The sequence below is a fragment of the Apostichopus japonicus genome, chromosome 12 (assembly GCF_037975245.1).
Source record: "Apostichopus japonicus isolate 1M-3 chromosome 12, ASM3797524v1, whole genome shotgun sequence".
NCBI classification, from domain to species: Eukaryota; Metazoa; Echinodermata; class Holothuroidea; order Aspidochirotida; family Stichopodidae; genus Apostichopus; species Apostichopus japonicus.
The window spans coordinates 12,874,280-12,895,181 of record NC_092572.1 but is presented as its reverse complement, the minus strand read 5'-3'; the positions used below and the strand labels follow the sequence as shown (position 1 = coordinate 12,895,181).

General features: G+C 36.6%; 1 protein-coding gene across 13 annotated transcripts in view; it reads right to left on the bottom strand.

Annotated features, from left to right (window-relative positions):
* LOC139977083 (rho guanine nucleotide exchange factor 11-like) overlaps positions 1–20,902 on the bottom strand; it is a 177,320-nt gene that overhangs the window by 88,635 nt on the left and 67,783 nt on the right. For 12 of the 13 annotated variants that reach the window (XM_071986119.1, XM_071986120.1, XM_071986108.1 and 9 more), the window contains 6 exons: positions 13,107–13,164; positions 12,128–12,261; positions 10,035–10,115; positions 9,018–9,152; positions 8,676–8,732; positions 7,873–8,088 (listed from right to left, as the gene is read on the bottom strand). In XM_071986119.1, the coding sequence (XP_071842220.1) occupies positions 7,873–8,088; positions 8,676–8,732; positions 9,018–9,152; positions 10,035–10,115; positions 12,128–12,261; positions 13,107–13,164 (681 nt within the window). Of the gene's footprint in view, positions 1–6,515; positions 6,836–7,872; positions 8,089–8,675; positions 8,733–9,017; positions 9,153–10,034; positions 10,116–12,127; positions 12,262–13,106; positions 13,165–20,902 lie in introns of those variants that run through there. The other variant, XM_071986122.1, reaches the window with a different exon arrangement.

The following is a 20,902-nucleotide window of genomic DNA, read 5'->3' as shown; positions in this document are numbered from 1 at the left end:
GAATAAACAATATTTCTAAAACTTTTTGGACTGTTTTTGCTTCTTCGTTTTTTCTTCCTTCTTCTTCTTGTTCTTTGTTCTTTCATTAATTGGTGATCAAGACTAAAGAGTTGGAAAGCAAAAGATACTCAAATCACAATCTGCTGTTAATAAATAACAAGTACTATCCTTGTAGACCGGGAAGTGTTAATGCAGCGACTCTCAGATCAGCAACGAGATATCATCCACACACAAACAGATTCATCTACACGGTAAGATACATTCTGTCCTTCAAACAGAAAATGAAGCCCAAAATTAATAACTTCCTGAAGGTGACAACAACATTTAACTGCAATAGACAGGTCAATACCTGTACATGTACGTTTAAGTAACAAATCAGTTCATACAATATAGACGTACTTCTTTTTATGTCGTAGAAATTTTTCAATTTGTATACATTTTGGTATTTTGTATTTCGTCTGTTGCAAAGACATTTAAGTGTTTTCTTATCAACTAAACATTTTACAATGGTGTCTATAATCAAAATGGAAAATCTGTATATTTCAATGTCTTGTGGCTCAGCAAACTATTCGGGAAGGTGGGTGGGGGGAGGGGGAAGGGAGATGGATGTGCAGCAGAAAGGGAAGGTATGTGGGAGTAGTAGAAGGGGCAGAGAAATGGACAGGGAGGGTGGCAAGGAATGGGAAAGCCTCACAAGGAAAGGAAAAGGGGGAGGACAGAGGTAGGACAGGAAAAAGAAAGTGTTAGGAGGGAGGGGAAGGGGAGTGAATGGAAGGGGGCGGTAGGGAGTTAGGGCATGCATTGGATGAACATTATAAGTTTAAGTAAACTCAGACAAAAGCTAAAAATCTTCTCAATGACTTATAAAACTAAGTTTTACTGGTTGCTACCTTTCATAAGAGTTTCTTTTCTTCCTTTATTATTATTATTATTTTTTCTTTATTTATTTATCTATTTTTATGCTAATATTCTTCATAGTTTATTTTTTCTCACTGGTATAAATTTGTGATTTTCTGTGACAAACATTTTTGTTTTTCCACAACTAGTTGAAAGATATTCCCTTTAACTTTTCAAAAGCTTTCTAAATAGTTTTTTTCCACTCAATAAAGTACTTAAAAAATATGTCAAGTTTTGTTTTAGTGGTGCACTATTAACGTCATAACAAAAAAACAGAAACTCTCTTCTCTGTTAATGACCTGTTTCATGTTAATGAGTTACCTAAATTAGTCACAAACAATAGCTGTCACAACCATTTAGGACGGTGCTTTGGGTGAAGTCACCTGAATTTAGTCTCACACATAAACTCAAAAGTAGGTTTCAACAAAGACTTGCATTTACACCTTATTTATATGGTCTAAATTATGCCTTAGATTGCACCATTCCAGGTCTATAATGTTTCTCTTTTTCAGGGACAATTACCCAAGACCAGTCTTCCTCAACCACCCCCCCTCCCTAATAAATGACAGGGTCACACCCCATCGTTTGGTCCCTGGATTTAATGGAAGATAATTGATTTTTCAGGAACCTGGTGTTTAATTTTGCAAAATTTCATTTCCCAGACCACTTCACTAAATTTACAAGTAAACATCCGCTTCAGGAACTTTTAATACAAAAGTTCTGACTCTTGTCGAGAAAACATAACAGTTACCATCTAAACAACACCTGAACATTTAATAACACATGTATACGCAACATCGGCCTTGATTCTTCATGAAAGTACTAATACAATACATCACTCTGCTGTGAAACGTTTGAGGGGTCTAGGGTGTTATTGTGTTCATGTTCTGTTGTTTGTTCTGTTTCTTTGTTATTTGTTGTTGCTTGTTTTGTTTTTGAAGGTGCCTGTTTTTTTCCCATTTATATTTTACACATCTGCACATCTACAGTATCTGCCTATAGTGTGCCATTCAGTGTGTGTACTTTATGACGGGCAAATAGCAAAACTTTCTGCTTTAAGTCATTTGACCTTTGACCTATCTAGCGGGTTTTTGTTTCTCACAAACTTTATCCTCTTCTTAACGCCAACCAATGAAAGGCAACCCGACCAAAATGTCACACTTAGCGTGACTTTAATTACTTCCCCGCAGTGTTCCCGGGAGATTTTAATTCTAGACCCACGGCAGGTTTCTTCCAAGAGGATACAATTAAAGAAACAGCCTCTCTCGTTCAATTTACCTCCGACCAGGGTTCGGCTCCGCTGGCTCTCTCTGTTAAAGTTTCTCGTTAATTTAACGAGATTAATAAAAGTTGACGAATTTCGGGAGTAAATGATACTTGCATCTACCCATTTCAAATCAGTTTTCAGCTCCCCCAAAAACCTTGGCAGGGTTTATATTTTGTGCACATAATAGGCAGTTTTCTGTTTACGTAATTAATAGGAAAGGCACATTGTGAAACAAATTGAAATACATGTGTTTTCAACCACAAATGCAACCAGAGAAGGCTTAAAAATTCTCACAGATGTATCAAAGCTGCAAACATTGAAATAATTCCCCAAAAATATAATTAACATAACAAACTGTTGACATAATTACTGGGTATAACTTATCCCGGTACCGCGTCCCAAAATGCAAAACAAGATTGTATAAATTGCTATAAATATTTAAAAAGATGTACATCTCCAGGGTTTTGTAACACAGGAAACATAATAATTTATATAATATTAGCTAGAGATCAAATTCACAGCCTCCAAAACTGTGATACAAAAGTTTAACACTTAATCATACCCTGGTAAACAGTGCTGTAAATTATCAGTGGAGGGGGACGGGTGGGGTGGGGGTGGGGGGAGGTTCTTTCATGTGTAGTGTAGATCACTTGCAATAATGTAAATGACATAACATGATACTCTACTAGATACAAAACTCATATATACTACATCACCTGCACCAACTATTAGTGCAAAGCTTACTGCAAGAGCTCTGTGTCCACTCCCAAGTCCGATGTGACCTATTTTCCTCTCTTGCCGGGAAAAGTAGAAAAAAAAGCTCAATCAGGATGTGACTCATTTCCTAACAACTTTTTTTGACAGTTTTTCTCTCTTTCCTCATTCATGTGACATTTCCAAGTCCTTTCAATTCCCTTCCAAATTTTGCATTTCCAAACAACATCTCTCATTTTTCTCTTTTTTTTCTTTTTTTTTTGGTAACATTTGATGAGCTTCCTTGACATGCAAATGTTTTTTGATGGTCAGAAAAGGTAATTAGCAATAGCAACCTAATTTGCTAGAAAATCTAATAATGGTCAGTTATGTTCCAAAACTTGTAAGAGCATTTTAAATGCCACCCTCATATGACACTCATCTACCTACCGGTTAAACCCCCCGAATATGAATATCCTTCAAATAAATGGATGTCAAGGAAAGTGTTTAAGTAAAAATTGTTGCAATCATTTTTCTTGGCAATGTAAAAAATTGGGAGGAAAGACTGTTAAACAAACTCCTCTCCTATAACTCACAAAAATGCTTGGTAAACATGCTATGCTTGCTAACAGTTGGAGTATAGTGAAGGTCCTTTCAGTGCCTGTATATATAGCCAGTTTTAATATTTGTTATATTATTTTGGTTAATACCCAAGATTAAGAAGTATTATATTGACGGATATTATGCTCTTAAATGCCCTGCAACTGAGTTCCATGCCTACAGATCATTTTCATACATTTCACGTCAGAGTGCCACGAGCTGCATTAAAAATTAATCAAAACTGCTGACTTTTCATTCCTCTTATAGTCTGCTTCCCTGCATTTCTCTTCCCTCGGGCAACAACAAACCATGAGTCATTATCACAACATTTTACTATGAGACAAAAATACTGGTTTAAAGGAAAGCAACTTAGTGCAAACATTTCAATATCTAATGCCGGAAAAAAAAAATACAATGACAAGATGAAAAAGTACTGCCTGTACTAACAGGAACCACAAACACCGATCTTGAAGTAACCACAAACCCAACCAACATCATCGCTCTAATGTGATAGAGGTAAAATTCGAAAAGTACTGCCTGTACTAACAGGATTCACAAACACCTATCTTGAAGGAGACACAAACACAACCAACATCATCGCTCTAAGTGATAGAGATAAACTTGAAAAGTACTGCCTGTACTAACAGGATTCACAAACCCTGATCTTGAAGGCGCCACAAACACAACCAATATCATCACTCTAATGTGATAGAGATGAACTTGAGAAGTACTGCCTGTACTAACAGGATTCACAAACACCGATCTTGAAGGAACCACAAACCCAACCAACATCATGGCTCTATGTGATAGAGATAAACTTGAGAAGTACTGCCTGTACTAACAGGATTCACAAACACCAATCTTGAAGTAACCACAAACCCAACCAACATCATCACTCTATGTGATAGAGATAAACTTGAAAAGTACTGCCTATACTAACAGGATTCACAAACACTGATCTTGAAGGAACCACAAACCCAACCATCATCATCACTCTATGTGATAGAGATAAACTCAAGACGTACTGCCTGTACTTACAGGATTCACAAACACTGACCTTGAAGGAACCACAAACACAACCATCATCATCACTCTATGTGATAGAGATAAACTCAAGACGTACTGCCTGTACTTACAGGATTCACAAACACTGACCTTGAAGGAACCACAAACACAACCAACATCATCACTCTAATGTGATAGAGGTAAAATTCGAAAAGTACTGCCTGTACTAACAGGATTCACAAACACCGATCTTGAAGGAACCACAAACCCAACCAACATCATCGCTCTAATGTGATAGAGGTAAAATTTGAAAAGTACTGCCTGTACTAACAGGATTCACAAACACCGATCTTGAAGGAACCACAAACACAACCAACATCATCGCTCTAATGTGATAGAGATGAACTACAAAAGTACTGCCTGTACTAACAGGATTCACAAACACCGATCTTGAAGGAGCCACAAACACAACCAACATCATCGCTCTAATGTGATAGAGGTAAAATTCGAAAAGTACTGCCTGTACTAACAGGATTCACAAGCCCTGATCTTGAAGGCGCCACAAACACAACCAACATCATCCCTCTAATGTGATAAAAAATGAACTACAAAAGTACTGCCTGTACTAACAGGATTCACAAACACCGATCTTGAAGGAGACACAAACTAAATCATCATCATCGAGCCACATGTGCCTCAATTGCATATATTTTTCTTTCTTTTCTTCTTACAATGTTTATTTTCTGTAATTGAGATTGGTTTAAATAAATCGCTGACCGTTACATATTGAACCTCTAACATGAGCTAATGAGGGCACTGGGTTTCTGTGTCAACACTGTTACTACAAATGAGAAAGTAAATGGGTTTCAGATCCTAATGGAACAATCTGAAATGACTTTCTAAATTGTAAAGATTCCACATTTTAGTTAAATTGTAGAAGCCACCCGACGTGTAAGTTGTAATCCAAAAGCCCTCGCGGGTTTCTCCCACATTTGTGGTCACTTTAAGCATCGTAAAAATAACTGCCGGTTATTATGATTATTATGGTTAACAATGATATAATGGATTCCAAAAAGTGACAGCCGCTTGACCTGTTTACACCTCTCTAGAGGGGGTGGGGCGGTGGGGGGGTTGTCTATCTTCACAAATAGCTCAGTCATAAAAGCTAAGGATGATGGTTGTGTGAGATGGGTTTTTTTGGGTATCTCCTTTTAGAACTCTCTGACAAAGGCCTCAGTTAAAGAGTTGGTCAAGCTAACTAAAACTTAAGTTCAAAAAGACTTAATTTACAACTTTTATGGACTGATATGCTGTATTTATTAGAAAACTACATTATCCAAAACAGTTGGACTGCCTTAACAACTGCACTACAAGAAAATTACTCAAACGTGCTTTGTCATTTCCATTTATAATGGCATGTTTCAATTCTGGTTTTAGACGCACTGCAAATTATGGTAAATGCGTACTCCTACAACTCTGATACAGTTCCATACACAACATACATTAATGTTGCTACAATTTTAAGTGTATTTTCAGTGTAGCGCAAAAGGCTGCCTGTGCAAATAAAAAATAAAAATAAAAAAAACCTCTCTCTGTTAAGTAGATTACTGTTTCATATGATTTTATGGTAATCTAGACAATTTTTGTTATTGATCTGTTTTTTTCTCTATATTACCCTATTCCAACTTGTAATACAATATAGAAATTGGATGATCAAAAATCAAAGGCAGGGAAAAAAAAAATTTAAGTTATGTAGATTACTGTTTCATATGATTTTATGGTAATCTAGACAACTTTTGTTGTTGATCCATTTTTTTCTCTATATTACCCTATTCCAACTTGTAATACAATATAGAAATTGGATGATCAAAAATCAAAGGCAGGGAAAAAAAAAAATTTAAGTTATGTAGATTACTGTTTCATATGATTTTATGGTAATCTAGACAATTTTTGTTGTTGATCCATTTTTTTCTCTATATTGCCCTATTCCAACTTGAAATTGAAATTGGATGATTAGAAATTGAAGAAAAAAGAAGATATTGCTTGTACCCACCACACTCAGTTTGAGAGAGAGTAATCTTTTCACCAGTATAGTCCTGTTAGCTAGGGTCCTTTCTCCCATTTAAGAGATGACTGTATCCAATTATCAAGGATAAAACATTTATCCCATAACAAAAGACATTCCCAGGAAACAGTATTAATCCATAACCTAGAAGCCAAAAGTGTTGAGAAAACTGTTGTTTTCAAAATTGGATACAACCCCCGCTAAAGCAGCTACGAGTCCACAGAGATCCTGACCGAATGCAGGAACTAATAGAACGGCCTATTTCCCTTTCACACTGGCTGTTACCTGCTGAGTTTTGTTCGAGGAATGCTATACGAATCATTTCCTCGTTTCTGATATTATGCTTGGGCGGCCTTAACGAAACTACGTGTAACAGCAATCTCACTCAATTGGCTTCGGGAGTAACTTAACCCGCCTGAAATCAAATGGGCTGCTGGTATGCCTGCTACAAAAAAAGCAACGCAATTAATGCCAACAAGAAAATTACAGACGAGGAAAAAATTAAGTTTAAAGGAACATGCCATTGTTCTTCTTGTTTTCTTTTTATTTATTTATTTTCTGATTTTTTTTTCTCCCTTTTCTTCTCTCTCTCTCTCTCTGTCTTATTTTTAAAGAGTCATAGTCACAATATTTTTTTTTTTCGTTAACCATTTTGTCTTTTACCAAGGAGTATAGACTTCATAGAAGACCAAATTTTGTAACCATAGTAACCGTACATCTGTACATACATCTCAGTGATAGGACATCAGGGTCTGTATAATATGAGAGTTGTCACTACAGTGATTTTTACGAAACTCCGGACCGAGTAGTCACTGCGTGGACCGTGTAATAATTTTATTGGTCTATTCCCCTGGTTACCGTTCCCCTGATTACATAACATGAGATGCTGTAGCTACACCAGATTATTTCTCAAATTTATTAAAATCCCTGCTTGTGTAAGTCGTACCATCAAAGGAGTGGTTAAATAAGTATTTCTTCCACAATTTTCCAGACTACAGCTCAAAATTCTAGGACTTTCTAGAGAGTAAGGAGACCCACATTTCTCCCCCCCCTCCCTCCCCTCCCCATATTGTTCCCATTTTCTTGACCAAGTGAGAACCATGATTTACTGTTTTCATTGGAATAAATAAAACCATTTCTGTTTTCTTAAAACAGAAAACAGGAAATTACCCCCCCCCCCAAAAAAAAATGAATAACTCTTTTAAAACGTGAAAACTCCTAAGTGCCACCAAAGGGAAGACACTTCTGGTATTTATTTTTACTCCCTTGCCTCACCACTCTTTCCTTAAATAATTGGTAACAAGTCTGTGGATGGAGGAAAAATCGTGACGGTTTTTCGGCTTACCCTCCCTGCAGCTTGCAACTCGTGGCTCCTCCGTTTCACTGCGTTGTCTCTCCGTGGACCCTTTGATTTACGGTTGCTGTCTTGGGCGTCTGATCGGTTTCTTTTGACTTTGGATGACACCCTCTCCTCCTCTTCCGTCGGAGGGATCATGGAGTAGATCACCGCATCCGGGTTAGAAACCTGACGGGTGTGCTTCGACGACACCTGCTGTTGATGCTGATTAATGAATTATTAATAATTAATAATTGTCATTTAGCCTTTGAAGAATATCGAAACGTCACGCCAACTTACCTTCACACATTAATAATTGTTAATAGATTAAACAGGCTATTAAGCAACACTCGAGACCCAAACTTCAGATCATTTCAGATTCAGATATATATAAAAAAAAAAAGGGGGTCTTTGTGCTTGAATTCCAAACAGTCTTATTATTACGTGCATCAACGATTAGGGGGGGTGCTTGGACTCTATTTTCATGATTTTTCCTCAGTTTTCTGTACCCATTTGGAGTTTACTCGGATGCAAGAGATAAAAGAAAATACTTTGAGGTCAAGATAACATGACTAAGTTAAGCTTTTAAAGGTTAGTCAGACGATCAAGATCTGTTAACTTGTATTTCTTTTTTTTCTTTTTTATGAATAGAGCAAAGTAAAATATATACGTTCATTCATTTACAGAACATTTATGTATACTCATCTTTATTTAAGATCTGCGATCAATGACGTTTGCTAAATGTGGATATACATATATATACATATAAAACATGACTCAATCATCACTACTAGAAAAAAAAAAGAATGTACCCAGTCCATGTGCCTCCTCTCTAGAATGTTATCATTTACGGAATCGGCGGTCGGGTCCTGAAAACAAACAAAATAAATAAACACAATTAGCGATAACTTAATAAATTAATTAATTACAATTATCCAACCAGACTGCCTTGAGCAGACAAAAGATGTAGTTATCATCTTAGACTTGTATATTGCCTTTGTCATGCGTTATTATGCCAGCTTGAAGAACATGCTGGCTGTAAGCTATCTTCAAACTAGTTCCAAGACTCGGTGCACATGGGATTAATGGCATGAAACTATACCTTGATTATGTATCTGTTTCTACACAAGAAACAACAAACTAACATTACATACCTTCTTGATGGGAATCGTAGCTGTTGCCTCAGAGGTTTGAAGCTGTTTCTCTAGCAAATTCATTCGATTTCTTGTGCTCGCTAATTCCTTCTTCAATTGGTCGGTGGGATTTTCGGCATATCTCTCTTGAATCTCCTGTCACCGCAAAAAAATTAAACATAATTAATAAATTAAACATAATTTATTACTTTGTCCCTCCACTGTTTATCTCCTACCTCTCCTCTTCCCTGTTGCTTTCTTCTCTCCATCCCTTGTCTACTAATCCCCTTACATGTATCTCATTGTGTTCACCGTGCTCATTAACCTGTCTGTATTCTGTGCGTGTTTTTATCCTTCTGTTACTGTTACTTGTCATTTAGCCTCTGAAGAAGATCCTGCTAGGATTGAAACGTCAGGCCAACTTACCTTCACACATTCTTTTACACAGGCTCTCTTGTGGATAAGCAGTTTGCTAACAGTTTTATCTTATTACAATTTATTACCGTAAAACTTTGTCTTCCATCCATCGACCCCTCCATCTCACCCACCCCTATCCCCCACCCCCTGGCACCCAGTCTTTCCATGATGTAGCATCAATGTCACACCGAGAACCGAGCTAGACAGATGTTAAATAAGCAAGGAAAGAGAACATCTCTGACCAAAGATTGAGAATTATAGCATCTAAAGTAGACCTATTCCAATCCATGACAGGCACAGAGAATGTGTGCATTGCTTTTGGACTAGTTCAAAAATTGAGAAAAAACAGCAAAATGCTGCTGTATCATCCTTCGAATCACCACTTGCCTCTGAATCCCTCCCGACACCTGCCAAACCCACTCTACTCCTCCCACTTCCCACTCCCCTCTCCCACCCCTACTCCCCTCACACTTCTTCCACAATACCTCCAATATAAAACTATATGCCAATTAGTCAAATGTCGGAACGGATCCTCTCCTAGATAGAACGGCAATAATCGTCACGTATTACTTTGGTTGTCATGACAACAGGTGGGATTGATTATCCTTTTAAACTACTCACCACGAACGTGCCTTTCTCTTTTTCGAGCATGTGCTTCAAAGTATCCAATCTGGTTTGGGAGCATTGCCTCGCAGTATCATCCTGTCAGTAACAATAGAAAGTTAAAAAGACACATTAAATAAGTAGATCCTGCATAAAACTTTCCATAGTCTTACCCTTTCTTTCCCCATTAAAGATTAACATATCAACTGCAGGGTAAGCTGCTTTATGGATCACCTACACGATAGTAACTCTAGGAATCTGAGGAAACAATGAAACACATTGTCTTTCCAGTCAGGGAATGACCTGAAGTGAATACTAGCGGTATACTATAAATAAATGCAGCCTGAATGTGAATTTCACTGGGGGCTACTAGTGACATACATAGCTTTGCAAATAGTGAAATAGCTGTATTGACTTTCCTACCAGGAGTGACCTAAAGTGATCTAAGGTGAAAACTAGTGGTATTCTAGAAAACACTGTACATTAGTTAGCATCAATATCTGTTGCCATGACACTCCATAACTTGGAGTAGCCTGAATGTGAATTTCACTGGGGGCTTCTAGTGACATAGTGAAATAGCTGTATTGACTTTCCTACCAGGAGTGACCTTAAGTGAATACTAGTGGTACGCTATAACTAACTGCACATTAGTGAGCATCAATATCTGCTACTATGACATTCAAAAAGTAGGAGTAGCCAGAATGTGAATTTCACTGGAACTACCGATGACGCCAAGTTCTCAGAAAGTGAAGAAGCTGCGTTGACTTTCCAACCAGGAGTAATTTTAAGTGAAAATACTGATGATAATCTTTTTCATATGAAATGTGAAGTGATATTCCAAAATTTGGAATGACTTTCCAGGCAGTTTCCAGGGAAGTAATTTAGGGTTCAAAATTTTGTAACAAGACTGCAGGCTTTGAAACTTTGTCTCTTATATAGATAATTTGGTGGCTTAAAAGTGATTTAAAGCAAATAGTAACTGATAAAAGTATAAATGACTACGGATTAAGGAGAGCACTGTAAGTAGATCTGCAATTACCTTTCACGACCAGGAGTAAAAATCCGAAATGGAATTTTTAAAATTAAAAGAAATTTCAGGCACGGATGTTTAGTCTTGATATGGGATATTCCACTCAGGAAAAAGAGAAATGTGAGCTCTGGTAAATGTAGATATTTTTAGTTCAAAACTATGCTTAGTCTGAAATGCTCCTTTAAAGACCACCGAATAGATGATGACGTCAACTCCTGGCTACAGACGTGAATGTTGATGTTTATACTCCATTGTTTTAGAAATTCTAATAACTCAACAAAACTCTGTTCCTTTTTAAAATATTTGCAACAGAGCACGGTCTCATAGATTCATGATAATTCAACATCATTTGTAATGCCTTGTTAACATGTTATTTCAGTCAGTCACTGAAGTCCTTATTTTGCCCACTGAGGGGTTTGTGCTCCATCTGAGGGGAACTGAACCTAATGTGTTGTGTGTTAGACTAAGTAGTCCAGCCACTTTCATTGATGTGCCTCGGAATGTTTAAAGGGTCATTTTCTCAACAAAAAAAATTGAAAGTGGTATCGAAATACCATCTGCAGCCGATTGCAATGGGGTCTAAGATAGTCGGCAAAATATCAAAACTTTTAATTTTGTGCCTAAAGTCAGCATTTAAGAGCAATTTTAACCTCTTAAACTCAGCTTTTGAGGGCCTAAAGTAGAACAAAATCTTATACTTCTGGAATACTAATTAACAACTCCACGATCACAGAGAGTAGCCTGACGGCGAATGCGGAAGAGCGAGAAATCCCTCGTCGTCGACTTGTTTGGAGTTTTTCCTTAAATTAAGACATTCCACACTCCATTCATTATTCTTCATAATTACCAGGAATAGGCAGTTAAATCACATGAAATATAGAGTACTGTATTCAACATATCAAATGTCCAGATTGTTGAACTGCTTGGAATGTGCATGGTTACTTCAAGTTGGGGGGGGGGTACACTATCCAGATATTCCTTGTTGATAATTCAAATTGATTTGACAACCCATCTTAACAACCAAACTGTAGATAGCTGCCTTTAAAGACTGGGGAAACAAAAAAAACTGGTTTGTACAAACCGAAGCTGGTTTTGGGGCAGTAATATCTCGGCTTTTCTCCTCCATCTGTTGATGTGTGTAGGGCATTGGTGGAACGGTTCCTACGGGGTGCGGTTGTTTGCCGAGTAAAGTTAAGGCCACGAATGATCCAGCCGCTGTCAAAAGGAAAACATTGTTAATATAACAAAAGGCTGAAATATAATCTGAGATCAAAAAAAACTTTATTCAAAGTTTGTTTCCTAAAATCAATTCCTTTTCTGATGTTTTACAGGAGATTTCCTTCTTCTTTTATTTCTTTTATTTTTCATTTTTTCTTCTTTTTTCCTAAAACAGTAATCTCCAGTTATTAACATTCACCCACGAATACTACAAGAACCTAAAGAATAAACTTTTCCTTTCCTCTGTTGCTCTTCTTGGTTCTATTCGTCATATTGTTTTTAAGATTGATCATCCAAAAACAAAATATCAATTAGTCTTGTACCAAAAGGAACTATTGTAAATTCCAAATTTGCCGTTTTCCTCCTTTTTCGCCTGTTACCATCGAGGTCCAGATTTTCAGCCCCTCCCCTCGCAGTACTGTTCCCTAACAATAACTATACACAAGACTAAATTGACAGGGAGACATGCTAAGGAAGGAATCGTTTTAAATTTCAGACTCATATGCAGGCATTTCAAGGCTACTATCGATCGATAACACATGTGACATTTTCATGTTAAAAACATCTTTACAAATGTTTACAATCCAAAAAATGACTCCAAAGGGTTATGAAAGTAAATTTGATAGAAGGTTTAACCTTCTATCAAATATAATCAATTAATAATCAATAATATGGCCCATCAAGACAAAAGATTGTTCAAACAACGAAGATCTGTCATTAAACTGTAAGCCAGAAGATGATGATCGGGTTTGAGTCGCCTCTCACACAAAGAGGATGGATGCTACTTGAACACGTTCGTGGTACCAACAAAACAGACATCAAGACAGATATTTTCAAATTACCTTTGATTAATTTGACAACTTCAGCATGGTTGGAGCTTGTCACCAGCGTTCCGTTCACCTGAAAGATACAAGAGGCGTTTGAAACATGAAGACAATGTCTTTGTACCATTACGATAATATATCTGTGGAACAATCTGTATGTCGACATACAACAAAGGATTTCTACACAAAGAGTCAAGCCAGTTGTTTTCTTGCTTAGGGGGGTTTTTTTTTTCTCGTTGTTTATCTTGCTTTTCGTTTCAATTGCAAATGCATAAATGTAACACTCCATCAAGTCCAAATTCTGAGAAAGGATCTGTTTACATCAATACCTCAAAAAAAAATATTCACAAAATAATAATCATTTAATTTTGTAATCAACAGAATGAGGGAATGAGATGAAGCAGAGGGAGGGAATACACGAGGCAGAGTTATCAACTAGAGAGGTGGAGTTATCAACTAGTGGGTGGAGTTATCAACTAGTGGGCGAAGTTATCAAGTAGAGAGGGGGAGTTATCAACTTAGAGGGCCTAATTATCTGTAAAAGTTAATAGTTAACCCAAACATAGGAATTCTTCTTGATAGCCCTAGAGGATATGCATTCATACTTGACAGGTGGACCCTTTCCCAATCATGCTGTCTTCTCCCCCCACCCCTATCCTTCCATTCACCAGCATATAAACACCATCAGGTACAGTACATACATCAACTGTACATGGTCAATAATTATGCCAGTGCCTACATACATTATTATAATTAGTTGCCTGCCTGCCTGACATCGACTGGTGGGCGGTGACGACGACTGCAGTAACAAGCATGTATGTCAGATAGTTGACCTTTCGACTGTCCCCGTCCCAGTATTAAAGGGCCCCATTCATGGAAAAGTCCAGCTAAACAACATTAACAACGCACAGCAGGGACCCTCCCAATCAGGCCCGGAGGAGGAAAACGACACCAACATTGATGAATAAGATGAAGGGAAGGATATGGATGTGATAAGGGATACTATATTGAGGAAGACACAGAATCAACGATGTAGTTAACAATACATACAGACAGCAGTAAGCTATGCTCAACTATGTTTAATACTGGCAGTCTCATTTTCTTCTTAATCTCAATATAATTTGAATGTTTTTACTTATAAAACATGATTTGATCTTTGAAAGATGCGGATTAATGATCACTATATACATATAGCATAGGTTCTACTTCTTATAGAACTTATAAGACAAGGAGAATCTCAATTATTGAAAGAATTGAAGTTTCTTGTAATATTAAACACAATCTGGGATTGGAATAACATGAGCGATAGAGGTGTATTATGAGCAATGTACGTATAAATATATATACACAATGTATGTATGTACACAACCTATGATGGTATATAATGGTTAAAGCAAATTTTGCTCAGGAAAATGGGTAGCTTCCCTCTGGAATGATAGATTCGGTAGGAGGTGTATGTGGGCGGTGCCCAGGGAGCGAGGGCGCAGTGCTAAAACGTTCCAATGTGTAGTTAGGTAGATAGGAAAGTGCAGATGTGGATTGGGAGACAGGTAAGAGAGGAACGAAGTAAATCAATCTATTTGAATGTTGGTGTGTGTACAAATTTATCAGAAAGGTACCGTTCGGGCCCAAAATATGAAAAAGCGAAAGTTTCTTGAAGACAGGATCCAAAGAAAGGGTTGAAACACGATCGATACCAACTGAGCACCCTGACTTCACTGATTTGAAATTGATTAAAAACCTTATACGTTTTTGGATCTTTCAAAATCCAATTTACAGTAGTTGACGGGGACATCTCTGAAACAATTTTCACATAAGTATGAATCAACACCTACAGTCAATTGAAGATTGAGGAGGGAGAGAAAATGAAGCAGGGTAGTGAGGGTACATGGTAAATCTGTTCTGTTAGAGGCACTTTGGTGGGGGCATGGGGGGGGGAAGGATGGAAGAGGAGGGAAGATGGTTCCATGGTGGTATCATGGAAACAGATGAAATTCCATGATACAATAGTGTACACTAAAACAGCAACAGTATTAAATTCACTCTAGTTCAATCCCATCATTCTTTTTAAATACCATTTCCACTTATGCAGAAAGTGTGTCCGTATTTTTATTTCGTTTTTATATATTTCCTTACTTTTTTGGTTTGTTTCCCTAGTAACTGTAATCACCAAAATCACTTTAACTCTCAGCTGTACGTGACAGTAGAAGGCCAAATCTTTACAGTTTCCACAAATCCCCAGAGAGGAAATCAATTGTCAAATAACATCAAATATTGATTTTCGTCGGACGACTCCAACAGTTGTAAAGATGAGTCTCTTCTGTCGCTTAAAATGATATTGACTGAATTAGCAGCCGGCACACAAAAGTGAGTCAAAAAGACTGACTATTTGTCTTTCTACCTTTTTTTTTCATTTTCTAATTCCTCCTTTTTTTTTTCTCTTTTTTGTCTCTTTTTGTCTCTTTTTTTAAAATGGCATGACAGGAGGATTACAGACATGCATTATGCATCATTCAAATTATATCCTTCTGTCTGTTTTTTCCCGCTATACTGTTGACTGACAGCAGAAACATATAGCATTGCATACCTTTGTAGATTGCATAGCATAGCATAGCATTGCCTAGTCTACAAAGGTGTAGCATTGCATACTTTTGTAGATTGCATAGCATAGCATAGCACTGCCTAGTCTACAAAGGTGTAGCATTGCATACTTTTGTAGATTGCATAGCATAGCATTGCCTAGTCTACAAAGGTGTAGCATTGCATACCTTAGTAGATTGCATAGCATAGCATTACATAAAGGTCTATAAAGGTATGGGGTTACCTAAGCTTCTACTTTCAATTCTACCTCAGTGTGTTTTCATTACGGTTATAATTGCAGTTTCAATTTGTTTTGTGGTGTGCTTTAATAAAACTTGTATGAGAGGGAGACATATAGGTAGGTGGCAACAATTTTTTGGGTAACAGAATTTGTTTTCATGTGTCAGAAAATTTATCTACAATTTTCAGGGGCTTACTGGCTGAGATTGACTAAGTTATTCTTTGAATATGAAGTTCATAGTCCAAGCTAGCGGTCATGCATTCTGAGCATAGTTTCTGAAGGGTGGGTAGGGGGTGGGGGTGGGGCAGTTTGGTGGGCTGTGGCTTAGATCCTAGGTCGTGACCCTAAAAGGTTGCGGACTACAGGTTTAAATGAGGCATCCAAAGATGTTATGCCTTAATAAGGTAGTCTGAATACATTTTTATTGTTAGTAATGCAACCATGACACATACATAAAGCACAAAGGTAAAATGAATTGTGTGTAATATCTATATGTTTCCTTATAGGAGACAATAACCTCTTCCAATGGCCTCATGATGACTGTATTACTCACTGTGTACAAAATAACAGCTGGATTAATTACACAAAAGATCTGTGAAGTAGATCCTGGTGGTACGATATATATCAACAATACAGTTTAACATGATGGGAATGTAGGCCTACACTGTACACACTGTTAGATAGTCAGATACAGTACCACTATATGACAATATGAAACTGAATGTCTATTTATAACTATTATAACCACAATAAAAACACTCAAACAGTGCAGAAGACGCCCAACAAAAATTTAACAGCACACAATGTTTGATGTAAACTGCGTGACTGTGTGTACTTTGGTATATATCACACACGCAATGCTACCGCGATGTGTTTATCAACAGATGTCATCAACAGTGTTTTCAACAGTTCTATGTCATTTGGCTGCAAGATTGCAAAAGATATACAAAAAGGAAAAATTGCGTCAGCAGTTTTACGTACCCTGCGGGATCATCGTAACAGTAAAGAGTAAATAATAACAGATACGTAAACCGACTTATCTATAGACACATCGCCAAAACAGGAGATCACGGAAAGGGAGAAACAAAACTAATTGTGTAGGCAATGTCAGGTTACAAAACAGTCTTCCCATGAGATTATACTGTATGTATACAGAAGTAGTATTTAGCTCTTACAGTCAATTTATATAAAAAAAAAACATATGTTTTTAGTTGTGGAGACAATGTTTGGTTACAAAACAGTCTTGCCCATAAGATTGTGTATATATATATATATATATATATGTATATGTATATATATATATATATATGTATATATATATATATATATATATGTATATATATATATGTGGACCAGAAACAGTACTTAGCTCATACAGTCAGTTTAACTAAAAACATGTGTTTTTAGTTGTCTAAGTTTCAGCTAATAAGGTTATTCCACATATCCTGGTTGAATATTAAGATATTTTCTTAAAGGGTGGATTCATAATAAAGTACAATATCAGTTACAAGTTCTCAAACACATTTGCCCTTGAATGATTTTTTTTTTAACAATAATTATAATTTTTTAATTTTTTTTTTAATTTCTCTAATAAATTGTCGTTCCATCACAGTTCCATTTTTATATGAACACCGTTATCAAAATTGTCCCTAATTGAAGCTAACGTATTGATTGAGTGCTGTATACTTAAAAGAACACATGCAATCAAGCACATCTGGCAGCTATCAGGGGAGGGCACTTCCACACGACTACAGAGTGAAGCAAGAACAGTTAGGATTGATGGTACAGAGCTATGGTGACACTTCCTCTACTAAAACATAACACACTATAATCTTGTTTACCATAATGACTACCTCAAAATTACAAAAAGAGTGCAAATGGATACTCCAAAACTGTAAAAAAAAAATTAAAACTAATACCACAAAAAAAAGGCAAACGTTTTGTTAAAATTGTGGATTAATTTTATAACCAGGTCACAGCTAGTACAGTAGCATATCTAGCAATTTTTGTGTAACAGATGCAGGCCATGTTAGCTGCGCCATGGGCAGTAATTCGTTTCCTGGAGTGGCGCTATATAAATCAACATTATTTTTATGATTATTATTATTACTATTACTACTATTATTATTATTATTATTATTATTTGTATTATTATTATTATTACTATTATTACTATTGTTACTATTATTACTATTATTATTATTATTATTATTATTATTATTATTATTATTATTATTATTATTATTATTATTATTATTATTATTATTATTATTATTATTATTATTATTATTATTATTATTTGTATTATTATTATTTGTATTATTATTTATCTTGTTTTTTTCTTTCCATGATTAAAGTACCAGTTGGCATTGATATATTTCCAGTAAGGGATGCACCGGATCCAAATTTTTGGATCCGGCCGGAACCGGATTTTGCCGGATAGTACGTGAAATCCGGCCGGATAAAATCCGGCCAGAACCGGATTTTTTCATTACACAAAAGAAAATCATTAATAAGAAGTAGAAGTATGAAACAAGGAGCAAATCTTAGGTGAGGTATATGCATATTATAAAGAAGGTGAAATTAAGACCCCATTTATGAGATTAAATATGACTTGAAGTGGTGTAATCTACATTCTTTAATAAAATAACTACAATATTAAACTGATGAAGGCTGCAAGAAATGATTTCACTGCAAACTGTATTTGTTGTATATAGCTTCATATAATTACAGTAGTTGTATTATTTTGGTTGATCTTTAGAAACAGTGGGTCAGACCATTGAGAAAATTAAATTAAACTTGTTAAACCTAATTTTCCTTACTTTGAATGTTTTTATTAATTTTTGGAAATAGTTTACATTGATTTAAGTTAATACCAACACCTTTTTAAGGGATGATTCAGGCCAGATTTTGAAAAAGATCCGGCCGGAACCGGAACCGGATAATTTCTCACTATCCGGCCGGATAGTCCGGCTGGACCGGATATCCGGTGCATCCCTATTTCCAGTATTTAATACACTCACTCCAGTGCACAAGTGGATGGATCTACTGTATATATAAAAAGAAGAATCTTAATATAGTAAGAAACAAACATTTCTTTTATTACTTGTGCAGTGCATGTCTACACTAATTGGATATCTTCAGGGGGTAACATAGCTGGCACACTGTTGGTTACCAAAGTGCGTCACCATAAAAAGCTGGCCCCCTCAACCCACTGATCAAAAAGCTAAATTGTAAAAAGTCTGATAAACAATTTCTTTCCACTTTTCCTTAATTAAAGAGAGCAGCTTTATGTATGACAAAACAAACCCATGCATACATCCACCCGATGGCGATCGATGGTCGGTTCCCGATTGGCAGGCGATATGATCTTACGTTCTGTGACTACTTTTGCGCCGATATTTAATAGCAAACGCATACATGTACGATTGCACTTAAAAGACTATGCATTCCAGACGGGAGAATAAGCGCTTTCCTCAGCGTGCACGCTGGCGTATACCTTGCAGGTAGGAACGGGACAAACTTTGCTTCCCCTAAATATTTACCGGTTAATTGACGAACGTTAGGGGGCGCATACCTCTCCCATCGGATCAGAGAACATCGACAATAATGTCCCGGGCGGGATTTCAATACTGGAATACGCAACCTTTAGATTTCAAGCAAATTCCTGTGGCAAGCGACTTCCAGAAATGAAATTGAAATAATTATCCAACCAGAGTAAGCATCGAATGCCATACATTTAAGCTGCGCGGCGAACACAAATAAATTAACTCTCGGCCATCGGAATGCCCAGGTAAAAGAACAAGCAACATATACCTCATACCTACCGACCCACAAATGTCGTAAAGATCGGGTTGTCGTCAATACAATTAGGGGGGAAATAATGGAACCGTAAATCCGTGGAGCGGACATCACACACAAACACATATATCTGTCGCATTTGATTGCAGCATGGAAATGTGAGATGTCCGATGTAATATGTGTCTCTAATGGGAGCGACGGTAGCAAAAGCAGCAGCAACGCTGAATTTTAGCAAGAATTACAAACCAGAGGAGGAATATTTTAGAACTATATATGTAGCTAGATGGCAATAAATACAAGAAGTTTGATATAAGTCAGTAGTAAGAATGTTGCATATAGTGAGCGAGAAGCTTATCAGGATTGCCAGAGATCATGCTACAAAGGCAAACAACAATGGTCATCTATGGTCAAAAAGTCCTTCATACTTAATTTATCAAAATTACTTTATTTAATTATTTTAATATTTAAAATTACTTTGTATTGCTCAAGTTATATTCAAAAAGGCTTGGTTAAATGGCTGGAAACTGCTGAAAATATTTGCAAACAGCTCACTGTTTGTTACCTTAATTCATAATTATAATAATTAATCATGATATTCCACTTTTATGTAGTGCTTTATACCAGCAATAGGTCTCAAAGCGCTTTACAGATGATATGTTACCCCTGGTCAATGATAAACTGTCCCAGAGACAATCCCTCCAGGCGGCTGCAGTTTTATACTGTGCCCAATGACAAGTTACCTCACAGGTACCCATTTAACCCCTGGGTGGAGAGAGGCAATTGAGATAAAGCATCTTGCCCAAGGACACAACGTAGTGAACTAGGCAGGAATCGAACCAGCAATCCTTGGATCATGAGTCCGACACCTTAGCCAATCGCCCACCACGCTCTCTAATGAATGCTCTTCCCATTCGAATTAACAGTGCGGCATGCACACTGTAAAAGAACATGGCTAGCTGGCTTATTAAATTACACCCTAATCATCCAATTTGTTACTTTTTTTTTATCATGTTGTTAGACTAAATTATGTAACATGTCAAAATTATAAAGCCATTTAAACAAAAATATACAGAGCATTACAATACAATAGGATAGTACAGTATAGTATCTAATATAGTAATCTACATGAATTTGTACAGTATAGTGTACAGTACCGTACAGCACAGTAAAACATTCATACTAAACAGTATAG